Raw genomic sequence first — 14482 nt, 5'->3', positions numbered from 1 at the left:
TTTTGATACATAATATTCAGTCCACGGAATCAAATTTAGGTTAAGTGGTTGGTTAGTAATCTCAGTAGTAATAATCTTATTGGTTGTTATTAAATGAAATGATTAGGCAATTTTTCAAAAAAGTAAAAGTCTAATTTAAATTATTGATTTCATGGTTATAATTTTTAAATATACATTTTGTTAACATAATAAAAAAAGATAATAAGATATTACTCTAAAGAATGCTGGGATATGATAAATAAACCATTCTTAAAAGAATGAAGTCTAATTATTGCTGCTTTCATTATTTTGAATTCTTTAATTGGTTCTCTCTCCTCTCCATACTACAAAGTAACGGAATAATTTAAGCCCCAACTTCCTGTACACGTGTACCCTCTATCTTATATAGATTTTTGGGATATGAGAGATCTTGGGCCACTCAGAGCCATTCTCCTCTCTGCAATTTTCTGATAGATGTGGACAGTACCAGATATACAATAGCTTTAATTTGGAGAGGCGTTGAATGGCTGTTGAACTTGGCATATACTTGAGATTCTTGCAATCATCAATCCAAAGAGATTGAAGAGAAGAAAGGTTGCCCAACCAATCTGGCAATGCTTCCTCAAATTCCTCTCCCTTGAAATCATGTATAAACAATTCCTCGAGGGCAGTGAGGTGTTGAAGTTGGTGGGGTACACTCTTCAGTTTATCCCATCCATATATCCATAGGTATTTGAGGGACCCACTCAAGTTGAGGTGTTGGATTGAGTTTAAAACTCCTGCAGGAAAAGCCTCCATCTCCTCTGAGAAACCACCGATGCTCAAAGACTGCAGTTGCGTGAAGCCGCCCAACCAATCATCCTCTGGGATATCTCTCAAACTGGGACACGTGGTGATTGCTAAACTAACAAGAGAAGACAATTGTCGTAAACCATGCCAATCATCAATACTGATGAGCTTATCACAACGTATAATCCCTAAACTTCGTAGCGAAGACAATTCTTGTAAACCACTGAAACGGATAAGCTCACTACAATCAATTACTGTTAATTCCTCTAGAGATGCGCAACATTGTAGTCCGCTTGGAAGAGCTCCCAATTTACACCCATTAACCCTCAATGTCTTCAAAGAATATTTCAATTCTCCAAAATCACCAGGAATTGAGATCAACTCACGGCAGTCACCTATAATCAATTGCACCAGAGTTGTGCAGCGGTGGACGCTTGGAATGGATTCCAGCTTTGGACACTCAAATATCTTTAAAATCTGAAGAGACTTGAAGCCATCAAACTCACCAGAAAAATATCTCAGCTCATCACATCCGTCAATTTCAACTTCTACAAGAGATGAAAGACAACATCTCGGAATGCTTTCCAACTTTCCACACCTCTTAATGCTCAACTTTTCAAGACGAGGAAATACTGCAACAGCTTCTCCACCTGGTACCACCCATTCTTCAAGACCACCCATGCTGGATAGAGCGAGTTCTTTTAGTGCTTGAAACAGCACTGCTGCACTGCCACTGCTGCTACTATAGAACTCCTTGCCTATACATTTCACATTAGGCATTCCACTCATCTCTAGAATCTTAAGGCGAGGAAGACATCCAAGTGTTGGGAGTTGTCTGCACTTGCTGCAGTCTTTCAATCTCAGCTCCATCAGATTATTGAGTAGGATTGTAGACATCCATGATGAGAAATTTTCACCCCTGTAACCCTTAATTTCCAAGCTTCTTAAGTCTGGGTGAGGCTGCAGGCCTTCCAGCACATCCTCGCTATTGACACTGCTGTTACCTTCATCATAACTCCATTCAAACACCAATTTGTTCATTCCTTTTCCACTCAGTTCTGCCTTCTCTGCTTCTTCTCTGTCTCTCACTTGCTCAAGCTTGCATATCTTCAATGCTCCTCTTAGTTTTTTCAAACATCCCAGCTCTTCAACCATATGATCTGGACCCACAACAAAAAAAGGCAGAGTTTGAAGGCGTGTTAAGAGTCTCACCTCAGCTGGCACTAGCTTTGGATCATCAAAATGAAGATGTCTCAACCTCACTAAATTCCTCATTTTCTTGGGAAGCTTTTTCAGTGACTTGCAATCAGTGAATCTTAATGTTTCCAAATGGTAGAGCTTGGTGATGGATTCCGGCAATGCTCTGATACTGGTACGTGAGACATCAAGATATCTCAAATGTCTCAGCTTCCAAATTGAATCTGGTAACTCTGTGATATCAGACCGTCGCAATTTGAGAGTTCTCAAGCTTTTGAATTTCCTAGACACCTTGAATACATCAACCATTGAGAAAACAGTTCGCAATTTTCTAGCATCAACCTCTTGGAATGCTGCCTCAACATACCCACGAGATATGAGATTTAGACGACGAATATGAGATGCACCATCAACAGCCGAATCCTCCTCCAGATTTAACGCTTCTGATTTTGAGACCTGTAATGCAAGATCATGCACTAGATCATGCATCTTGCAACTTGTTACGATCTCACACTCATTTCTTTTAACATCTTGGAAAAAGGAATTTGCAAGCAAGTCATTGAAATACTTGTTGCCTTCGTCTTCCATCCTCCCATTTGATGGCCCGAGAAAACCTTCAGCCATCCAAAGTTGAACCAGGTCTTCCCTTTCAATTTGAAAATCTTTAGGGAAAATGGAACAGTATGCAAAACATTTTTTCAATGTTGGCGATGACAAGTAATCAAAACTTAATCTCAATATGAGCAAAGCTTTATTTCCAACCTGAGAATCCCAAATTCTACTGCTTAGAATTGACTTCCACTCCTGTGCCTGCTTTCCGTGAAGAGTTCCTCCCAGAACATTAGCAAGTAATGGAATCCCTCCACATTTCTTTGCAATATCTTTTCCAATAGATTCCAAGTCTGAAGCTATTGTTGCTCCCCCACCACTGCTCACCTTTACCTTGATAATGGACCAGCATTGATCATCTGAAAGTCTCCCTGGCTCGTGCTGAATCCCTGGAGAAGTCTCCATCGTGTCCGCTACTTCCTTAATACGCGTTGTTACAACAACAGCATTCCCCTTCTTATTGTTGATTTTTAACAGTTGCTCCTTCAAATCATTCCACTTATCATGGCCTTCCCACACATCATCAAGTACAAGAAAAAATGTCTTCTTTTCCAGATTTTCTTTAAGTCTTTTCATAATTTCATTTAGATTGCTCAACTTAGATCCACCAACACCTTGCAACATCTCTCCTAAAATCCTCAGTTTACTAAATTCATTAGAAACACAAACCCATATTGTTACATCAAAAAGCTTTTTCTCCCTCGCTACTTCACAAACTTTTTTTGCTATAGTAGTCTTTCCGAGGCCACCCATCCCCACTATAGGGACAACAGACAGAACTTGTTGACCGATCGAGCAAATCAGCAATTTCATAACTTTTGAGACATCATCCTCCCTTCCTACTACAACTTCTGAGATTCCAAGGATCGCATCTGTATGTCGGGCACCTTCAGGACCACCCTCTACACGTTGAGATACATTTCCCGGCCCAAAGTGTACTTTTGCGAGTTCATGAATCTCATCCAGTGATCCATTGATCTCCTTAACTTTTTTAACCATATTCAGACGGAATGCAACAGGGTTGTGCAGTGAAAAGAAGTCACGTACCTTTCCCTTCTTTTGGTCTTTTCGGAGAATCTCATAAGCAAACTCGTCTAGAACATCTTCAGCATCATAAGCTACATCTTGTAGCCTCTGCAACCAAAGCTTCACCGAAACGTCTGTTACTGGCTTTCTGGCTGCATCTTGGAGTTTAGCTTGGATCATGGTCAAATACTTGTTGAGCCTTTGCTGCTGTCCCTCCAATCCCCAGGCAAGTCTGATCCCTTCAGCAGCTATGGAACTGACCCTTGTCAAAGTCGCCTCCATGGTAAACGTAAGAAAAAGCTCTGCTGCCATATTCTCTTGTTTCTTTGGGAAATCAAAGAAGAAAGATTGAGGAAAAGAGAGATAAGAATGGTCTGAAAGTTGTGAAATAGGGATGAAATGGAGTGTGTTTTGGAATGGGGAGATGCATTCAACTTGAAAGCAGAGGGTCCCTCCCTCACTGTATTATTTGATTGATGGCAGCTGCCAGCATCTTTCACGAACCACTACGGTCAAGACAAGGACAGTTCTTTCCATAAAAATTAATTCTTTTCTTTATTTTAAATTAAAATTATTTTTAACATGCTACTATTAAAAATAAAAAATTATTATTATATATTTTTAAATAAAAAATACTTTAAAAATAATTATTTTTATGTTCAAAAATATTTTTAAAAAAATTAATTAATTTTTTTTTATTAAAATTAATTTTTTTACAAAATTAATTGTGAAGTATTTTAAAGATGAAATGAAGTGCGTATTCGAATGCATTGTACATTAAAGCAGAGAAAGTGGCACCACATATTTGAGTGTTTGGTAACAGAGAAAAAAGTAATTTTTATTGGTGGGACACACCAATTTTAACTGTTGCACCACCAGTTTGGAGAAGCAGCATTTGCTGCTTCTCGTTGTGATTTTCTTCTCTTAACAGTGGAGTATGGCCATGCTTCACTGTTGCACTGTTCATGTGAACACTTGTTGTTTTTTTTTTTGAAAAAACAATGCAGTTAATTTATTTCACTCGCTCACGTGAACATGAACTTCTAATTTTTTTTTGTTTTTTAAAAAAATTAGTTTAAGGTGAATTAAATTTACTCGTACTGTAATCTCAATTTTATTCCTGATAATATATTACCTAATTTTATTGCACGCTCAAAAAATCATGAAAACTGTAGTTCTTGTCGAATAAATTTTGGACGTAATGAAATTATAAATTTTTTTAAAAAAAATTGAGTTTTACTTGAAAAACTAGTATTTAATATTATTTAATAACACTATATAAATTAGAAGGATATCGCATGATAACGTAGCATTTGTGAAATTTGATCGCAATTCCAATTATGTTCTTGCCGGGTCCGACCCAGTTAAAAAAAATTCAGTTTTTATTTTTATTTTAATTGTGTTTTATTCATTAAATTAGAAGGATATCGCTTGATGACGTAACAAAAAATTCAATTTTTGTTGTTGCGTGCTTAAGAAACCATGAAAAATATAGTCATTGTTGGATAGATTTCGTATGTGATGACATTGCATGTAGTTTAATGGAATAATAAATAAATTTTGATATCAATATTATTTATTTCATGATGTAATAATAGTAGTTAAATCTACAATATTTAAATTAAAAATATTTTTAATTATTTTATAACCTCAATTTGAAAAGCATTTTTTTAACCAAACACATTAAACTACTTTTTCTTCAACCTCAATTTCAACCACAGTTTTAACCAAACACCTATTTTTTCAAACCAACCTCAACTAAAAGTACTTTTTATAAAACAACTTTTTTCAAATCACAACCATAACAGCAACCGCAATACCAAACACACCCTAATACTCCAAAAGCAGAGGGTGTTTAGTTGCGTGGTTGCTTCTGCGTTTGAAGCAACTACAGCAACTCACTCGTTTGGTAATACTTCAAAAGCAGAATTCTACTGGTGGGACCTCCTGTTAATTATGGCACAGCCACAGGATTGCAAGAAGCAGCAATTTGCTGCTTCTTGAGCTGGAAAACACATGAACAATGGAGCATGTTCCACTGTTCTTGGGTTTTTTTAATGAATGTTCCGGCCGGACCAGTCCGGTTCAACGCTAAAAATGCATTGAACCGGGTCCGATCTAATAAGATAAAAAAATATTTTTAATTTTTAATTGTGTTTTATTCGAAAAACTAATGTTAAATATTATTCAATGACACTATAAATTAGACGGAGATCACTTGATGATGTAATATTTGCATAATTTGATCGCAATCCTAATTTTATTCCTGATTATATTTTACCTATGTTGTTGCGCTCTTAAAAAATTTAATGGAACAATAAAAAATATTTTATAAAAAATATTATTTATTTCATGATATAATAGTAATAGTTAAATATACAATATTTAAATTAAAAACTATCAATATTAATATATATTTTTAAAAATTATTTTACAATCTCAATTTCAACCCAGTTTTAACCAAACATCTATTTTTTCAAACCAACTTCAACTACCGCAATACCAAAAATTGATTGATGGCTGTTGGCAGCATCTTCCACGAACCACCACTGTCAATTTGTCATGCCATGGCTAAGAAATTTCCAGACACCTCTGTCGGCATATTGTATTTAGTACAACTTTTTGCAGATTTTTCCCTTTACATTTTTCGTCAATTTCTCACTACAATTTTAGCTACAGAACATCATGCAAAGGCCAAACATGAATGTTCCACCTCCGCCATGAAACAAGACCTTTCTATAAGACTCCACTTTCTTATTTGGTCTCTCTATTTTCAAGCCGGGATGAAAATGAGAGATCCCACCTGCATAAGGATATTGCTATACCTTTCGTCGTCTGCATATGTTAATTCGTCATGCCACGGCTGAGAAAATTCCACATTCGCCTCTGTCAGCATTGTATTCATGAAAACGATGTGTTTTTTTTCAGCTAACTTCTTATCAAGATATCAATCAATCAATCATACATAACACCATGGTTTTATACATAAAGTTTTCAAAAAAAAAATTTATGTATTTCCCTATAATCTAAGTTATTTTAGACATATTAAATTAAATAATTTATTTTAAATCAATTTTCACATAGTTTAATTTAAAAAAATAAAAAAAATACTAAATATCCAATTACAAATTCATTCCTAAATAATAATGAAAAAAGAAATTACTAATGAATATGGATGTCTGGTTAAATTAAAAACAAAACTATTAGTAAATATCAATATAGAAAAAATATTGAGCACGGGATGAAGAGAAGTATGGTGCGAAACTGGTTATTTGAGAATAGATAATGTAGTTTTTTAAAGTATTTATTATTTATGATTATTTAAAATAACAACGATATGTAAATATAAAAAATTATTATATTAAAAAAAATCTAATTTTTTTTAAAAATGATTTCAATATTCATTTAAACCGTGTTTGTTTTTCAATTTTTTTTATATTTGCGGTGAAACAAACGCAGTAAAGTGTTTGGTAACAAACCAAACTGCTTTTTGTACCGCAGGACTCACTAAAAAATTGAGTTTGAAATGCAGTTTTTGTGAAGTATTTTTTACATATTGTTTTAACTGAATTTGGTAAAATCCTATTTATTTTTACATTTCAAAAGCATTTTTGAAAAAATTTAAAATTTTTTATTTTTTTCTTTGCTTCAAATTGATATATTTTTTGTGTTTTCATATCATTTTGATATGCTAATATCAAAAATAATTTTTAAAAAATAAAAAATATTATTTGATATATTTCCAAATAAAAAGCATGTTGAAAAGCAATCACAACTATACTTCTACCAAATATTTTTTATATATTTTTTACTATACATAAACTTCAAATATAATATAATTTTTTTTAACAAACACGTATCTATTTTTTTAAAAAAAATTACAATCACAAAAATTATTTTAAAAACAAATACAATGGTTGAAGATAAAATGAAATGTGTTTTGGAATGATGAGATACGATTTCAAATTCAAAACAGAGGGTCCCTCCCTCTTTGATTGATTGCAGCTGGCAGCATCTTCCACGAATCAAGGCGAAAAAAATGACCCTTCCTTCTGATCTTGTGTGTCCACGAAGCCTGTAAGAAAGTAGTGTCAGTACATAGACTTTATTTATTAATAAAAATAAATAAACTTAACGAGGCAGAAAAAAATGTAATAAATCTCATAGTTAATTTTTTAATAATTAATAAATATTAAAATTTGAAAAAGTAAAATATAGATATTTATTATTTATATTTAATTTAATTTTAAGAGTAAAAATTAAAAATAAAAATAAGAGGTAAAGTAATAAAGAAGAGAAAACAGAACCCTAACAACCGTAATCTTGTTTGCTTATATTATACTGTCTTCAATAAATGATAGCAACTCATTGTGTCCATGAAAAGGATGTGTTCATGTTTCTGAACATGAACTGCTAAATCTTTATGATCTCATTTTCAAACCTTCGATTTTGTGTTCATGATAGCTACCCAGACTTTCTTTCCTATTTCCAGAAAACGGCAGCAGAGTTTCTACTTACGTTTGCCTTGGACTAGACTTTGACAAGGGTGAGTTCCATGGCTTCTGAAAGGCTTGGGGATTGGCTCTATTAGGAAATGAGAAACACTTTAAAGGCGTGTTTGTTTACAGGAAAGTGAATTTCTGGAATTCACTTTTCTTGTTTTTTCATATTTGGTAACAATATGAAAAAATAGTCAAAGAAAACTGAATTCCAGTCAAACTAAAAAAAGCAACGTTACCAAAGAAAAATGTTTTTCTTTTGTTAAAGAAAGGAAAACACTTTCCTTTTTTTTCAGCTCTGTTTGTTTTCTCAAATACACAGTCTCTTTTTCTTCAAAATCAATTGGAAGCTGAGCAGGAACAAGAGCATTTTTCTGGAACAAAGCATTTTTCTGGACCAATTAATTTCAGGTATTTTTTTCCCTCTTTTATTTCCTTTATGTTTTTATCTTCTTCTTCGTAGATCTGTAAAAATTATGGCATAAATCCTTTGATATTCTTGATAAATCTGCTACTGTCATATTTTTTCCATAACATTTCCATAACTCTTCATCTTATCTCGTCACATTCCACAGTTAAAACTAACCAAATTCATCAAGCAACCCATAAAAAACACATTTTTTCCATGACTGTTTTCTTCTTCATGAATCACAATCGGCAGCTCAAATCATCTAACCAAACAAGGGGGAATTTCTAACCAAACAGAGAGACAAAACCGGGGGGGGGGAGATAACTGTGAACAGAGAGAGGCAAAACAGGGGGGGCGCGATTTCTGTGAACAGTGAAAGGCAAAACAGGGGGGCCATTTTTGTTAATATAGAGAGGCAAAACAGGGGGGCCATTTTTGTTAACATAGAGAGGTAAAACGGTGGGGGGGCGATCGATTTCTGTGAACAGAGAGAGGCCAAAACGGGGGGCGATTTCTGTTAACAAAGAGAGACAAAACGGGGGGGAAGATTTATGTGAACTTTACTGTGAAGCAGCCCCTCCCTGTCCCCGGATCCGACCACCATATACTTTTTTTCAACCCTTGCTCTTTTTTTTGTCAAGTCACAGCGTTACCAGAGCAAGTATTCGGGGGAGAGAGGAGGAGAAACCGAGAGTGAGAGGGAACAGGGGAATAGGGGAATGAGAGAAACCGAGAGGGAGAGGGAATTGGGGAAACTGGAACCGGGAGAGGGTAATGGGAACAGGGGAATTGGGGGAACTGGAACCGAGAGGAGAGGGGAATGGGAACAGTGCAATTGGGGAATGTTAATGGGGAATTATAGAAACCGGTTATAACAGGGGAAATGGGGAATGAATATAACAGGGAAAATGGGGAATTATAGAAACCGATAAGGTGAGGGGAATGGGTGGGGAATGGGAGAATGGGATGGGAACAGCAAAATTATAACAGAACCCTAATAAACATAAATGTGTGTTTTATTTTGCTTTGATTAATTTATGATTAGTGTTTGATTATATTTGTTATATATAGATAAATTTGTGTGACTATACCGGTAATTATATGGATTTCATTGCGCAATGTCTATTGATCGTTGTGAACTTATAAAATGTATAATTTTCAAAACGGTTTTATCATCGAGAAATTGAATGTTATGGTCTTAAATAATATATTTTAAGACCTTGTTTGTTTAGGGAATCAGATATCATTGCCATAACTATTATACATTGTCCGCTTCTTTCAGCATAATTTATTGTATTAATTGTGTAAGCATTTTATATGCTTTTTTTAATATTTATTCCCCTAAATTTTTAGGTTTTGTTATCAGAAAACTTCACTTTCATGTTATGGATAGTAAGATAATTCATGCAGCATGTATGAGAGCAGCTGTAACTGTGATAGCTACAGGGGTAGCTATTATTGAACAAGAAAGAAATACAATTTATATACCAAGAGAACCACGTATAAATGCAATTGCTCAACGAGAATTCTATATTGACAGCATTTTGAATCGAGGTGATAGACATTGCGTTGAACAAATTTGTATGAAACCTGTTGTCTTATATAGATTGTGTGATGTTCTCACAAATCATGACCTATTACGATCAACTCAAAATGTGTCGATTATGGAGCAAGTAATTGTGTTCTTACAAATTGTAGGCCAAAACCAAAGATTTCGTTTTATTAGTGGTATATACTATAGGTCTGTTGAAACTATCCATCGTTACTTTATAATTGTTTTAAAAGCAATTCTTAAGTTATACAAACACCTTATTAAAGATCCAGAGGATACAGTTCCAGCTGAGATAATGAATAATCGAAGATTCTATCCTTATTTTAAGGTATGAGAACAATACCAATATTTTTATACATTAATTAATTACATCTAGAAGAAAAGTTTATAAATCATTTTTTCATGTTTATATAGGATTGTGTGAGAGCAATTGATGGTACCCATGTTCCTGTTGAGATTCAAGGAAAGTTTCGAGGTCGAAAAGAAGGAACAACACAAAATGTTTTAACAGCTATAACTTTTGGTTTGAAGTTTATATATGTTTTAGCTGGCTGGGAAGGAAGTGCACATGATTCACGGGTTTTAGGTGATGCATTATCAAGACCTAGTGGTCTAAAAATTCCAGAAGGTATATAATAAAGTATTGTATTATATGCAATAAACATATAAAATGTCTTATAAGATAAAGATAGTAATAGGTTTTATTTTTTTTAATTTGTAGGGAAATATTATCTTGGTGATGTTGGTTACGGTATTCGAAAAGGAATCATTTTTCCTTTTCGTGGAGTTCGATATCACTTGAATGAGTTTACAGAACGTGCACCAGAAAATGAAAAGGAGCTATTTAATCTTCGATACTCTTCATTAAGAACCACTATTGAGCGAGGGTTTAGTATTTTGAAGAGTCGTTTTAGATCAATTGATGGAAAATCTTTTTGGTCTTATGAAACACAAGTAGATGTTGTGCTTGCATGTTGTATTATTCATAATCACATAATGGGGGTTGATCCTTATGACTTTCTTATGAAAGAAATATGTTCGAATAGTGAACCAATTAGACGAACAATCAACTTAAGTCAACGAGAGAAAAGGGAAGAGAATAGGGAGTGGATAACAAAAAGAGAAATGATTGCATCAACCATGTGGAATGATTATAACACTCAAAGAAACTAGTAATTGAGTGTTAATTATATGTGTTTGTTTTTATTATGTCTTATTTGAGTTTGTATTATCTTTGTTATGTATTTGGAGTAGATGTTGACTTTATTATAATTTCTCTTTTAATTATTAATTGTTGTTGGAAAAGACATGGCAACCGGAAAATATGTCAAATCATATGCTGATGTCAACTTGGAAGAGAACACTGAAGAGCAATCAATTTCAATTGAAAATGAGGGGGAATATGAAGAAACTTCTAAGGGAAAAGAGACATCTTCCTCTAGTACACAAAAGAGGCAACATAGGCAGAGAAAGCGCATGTATGAAGATGATGGTGTTGAAAAGTTGTCTAAACAGATTGGAGATGTAGCATTTGCAATTCAAAGCCTCAGCAAAAATCAACTTGATGTTAATGCGTTGTATGCGGAAGTGATGAAAATTGAAGGCTTTGATGAGATCACTTTTGGGGATGCATTTGATCATTTGGTCCAAAATGAAATGTTGGCAAAAACATTTATAGCAAAAAATGCTAATTTGAGGAAAATTTGGGTTCAGAATTTTGTGAACCAACACTACTACAGGTCTGCTTGCTAAGATGGTTTGACTATGTTTAAAATTTGGATTCAGACTATGTTTGTTATTTTGACAAGTATGTTTACTTGTTTAATTCGGTCTAACATGTTTATGTTTGTAATTTGAACTAATATGTATGTATATGACATCGAAACTTAATATTTATGCATGATTTTGTTTGATGTTAGATATTTATATTTATTTCTTGATGCTTATTTGATATATATTAAAGGGATAATTGCCTTTACCCGTAAAAAAAAAATATTTATCCAAAAAACCCATCAAAATATTTTTAAAATCTATTTATCTTTTAAAAAAAACTTCATACCAAAAAAAAACCCAAATATATAACTCTTACCATAAACTAATTTGGCTTTCTTCATATGAAAAAAAAAACTTATTTTAAGCTTTTAAAATTGAAAAAAATATAGTAATAGGTTTTACTTAAAAAATATTTCACAAGCTTATTTCTATATAATATGATATGACATATATAGTATATTTTATAACATAAGCTATGTAAGAATATAGCATATAATAAAAAAAATTCATCAGTATACTTTTTAGATTTCATTCTTTTATTGTAAGTGATTAAATATTTATATTAAATATTATATATATATATATTAGATAAACTTGAAAAAAAATTAATTTATTAATAAATTATTTTTCAGTTTATTTTTTATAATATAACAAAACAATATTTTTCAGTTTATTTTTCGTAACACTACCGTACATCATCAAAAATACTTTCGTAAAAATCACTTTTTTCTAAAATTTACTTTACAAAAAGTAACAATTTTCCTTCAAACAAACGGTTGGAATGCATTGAACATTAAAGCAGAGAAAGTGGCATGAGGGTCCCTTCCTCCCTCTACTAATTGATTGATGGCTGTTGGCAGCATCTTTCACGAACCACCACTGTCAATCTGTCATGCCATGGCTAATAAAATCCCACAGACGCCTCTGTCGGCATATTGTATTTAGCAGATTTTTCCTTTTACATTTTTAGCAACAGAATATGCTAAATTTCTCACTGTCAATCTGTCTCACCTAAGGATATTAATGCTGGACCTTTCGTCGTCTGCTGCATATGTAGCCAGCCAACTCCCTCGATCCGATGTTCGCATTAAACGGAGGACAGAGTCAAAGATGAAGCAACTTATTAATCTATATATATTGAATTTCCGTAATTACTCTTTCTAGAACACAAGAACTCACAAGAAAAATTACTAAATTCCGTAATGTTTTGGAATGGGGAGATGCATTCAACTTGAAAGCAGAGGGTCCGTCCCTCACTGTATTAATTAATTGATTGCGGCTGGCAGCATCTTCCACGAACCACTGCTGTCAAATTAGTCATGCAAAGGCGAAGAAAATGACCCTACCTCCTTATCTTGAGTGTCCAAATCCATCTAAGCCTGTAGACAACTTGAAAGCAGAGGGTCCCTCCCTCTCCCTATATTCTCTTGACACGCGCAATGAATCTAAGAAAGTAGTGTCAGTACAGAGACTTCGGTTGTGTATGAAATTAGGATTGAAACTATATTTTTAAAATTTTTGAATTTTTTTATTTTAAATTAATATTTTTATATGATTTTTATATATTAATATTAAAAATAATTTTAAAAAATATATAAAAATATTTTAAATCATTTCCATAATTTGTTATCCTTCGAAAGGTTGTTTTCTAGGATTTTACTTTTTGAATTTCCCCTCTAAAATCTGGAATATTCTGCTATTTTTTCTGCTATATAAATTTGTTGAGCCATTTATTATTATGTTACAGCTCTGATTGCTTTAGGGATAATTAATATAATTTGTGAACTCAGTGATTGCTCGTTTCCTTCCTTTTAAAAGGATAAAATTACTCTATTCATTTTGAAGTTTTGCATGCTATTTATTGCTTCTTCTTCTTTTCCCCGTAGTTTTCAAGTATACGGTTTCAAGTATCTTAATACTAACTTGAACACCCAAACAATTAGTCAATAAAAACTTTTAAAAAATTAGAGGATTGTTATTATAATTGATTTAATAACTAAAAAGTCCTTATAATTTAATGTTACAACTAAAAAGAAATTTCAGAAAGTCCAGTCAACCCTATGGAACCAAAAACTTTTAACAATAAAAACTTGTTGTATATCATTTTTATTTTATTTTTACATAAAAAGGTAAAATAAAAATTGAAATAAATGATAATAAAAATAAAATTTTAATTTTTTTTTAAAACACTTTTTTTTTAAAAAAAAAAACACTGTCATGCTTGGCTAAAACAATTCCACATTAGCCTCTGTCAGCGTTGTAAGTATTTAGAATAAGTTTTTGCGCATTTTTATTTACATTTTTCGTAAATTTCTCACTAGATTTTTACCCACAGAACATCTTGCAAAGGCCTAACATGCATTTCCCACCTAATCTCATTTGATTTCTCATCAAAATTACCAAACTTGTTTGAATTTAGTTTGACACAAAATCACCTCTTAATTAATAATCTCATAAATACTAATCTCATTTTGATCAGGTAAATAGTTTTGTTTTTGAATTATTAACTTTAGTGATTTTCACCATTTTTACTCCATTCATGTTGTGGAATTTATGCTTTCCAGCCTCCTGCAACTTTTAGTGATTATTTTATCATAAATCACGACTGATTATAACCCAAGACTGAGCATGCCTTTTGTCTTCTTGATT

The 14482-nt window shown here is 32.8% G+C and overlaps 1 protein-coding gene across 8 annotated transcripts in view; it reads right to left on the bottom strand.

The window, feature by feature from the left end:
• Positions 1-232: 232 nt before the first annotated feature.
• Positions 233-14482, bottom strand: part of LOC18104714 (putative disease resistance protein RGA3) — a 137675-nt gene continuing 123425 nt past the window's right edge. For 7 of the 8 annotated variants that reach the window (XM_052452210.1, XM_052452208.1, XM_052452209.1 and 4 more), the window contains one exon: positions 233-2307. In XM_052452210.1, coding sequence (XP_052308170.1) covers positions 376-2307 — 1932 coding nt within the window. In that variant the 3' untranslated portion in view covers positions 233-375. Of the gene's footprint in view, positions 2422-14482 lie in introns of all 8 variants that reach the window. The other variant, XM_052452205.1, reaches the window with a different exon arrangement.

This window comes from Populus trichocarpa, chromosome 4, assembly GCF_000002775.5.
Source record: "Populus trichocarpa isolate Nisqually-1 chromosome 4, P.trichocarpa_v4.1, whole genome shotgun sequence".
Lineage (NCBI taxonomy): Eukaryota > Viridiplantae > Streptophyta > Magnoliopsida > Malpighiales > Salicaceae > Populus > Populus trichocarpa.
This window is presented reverse-complemented; position numbering and strand designations above follow the sequence as displayed.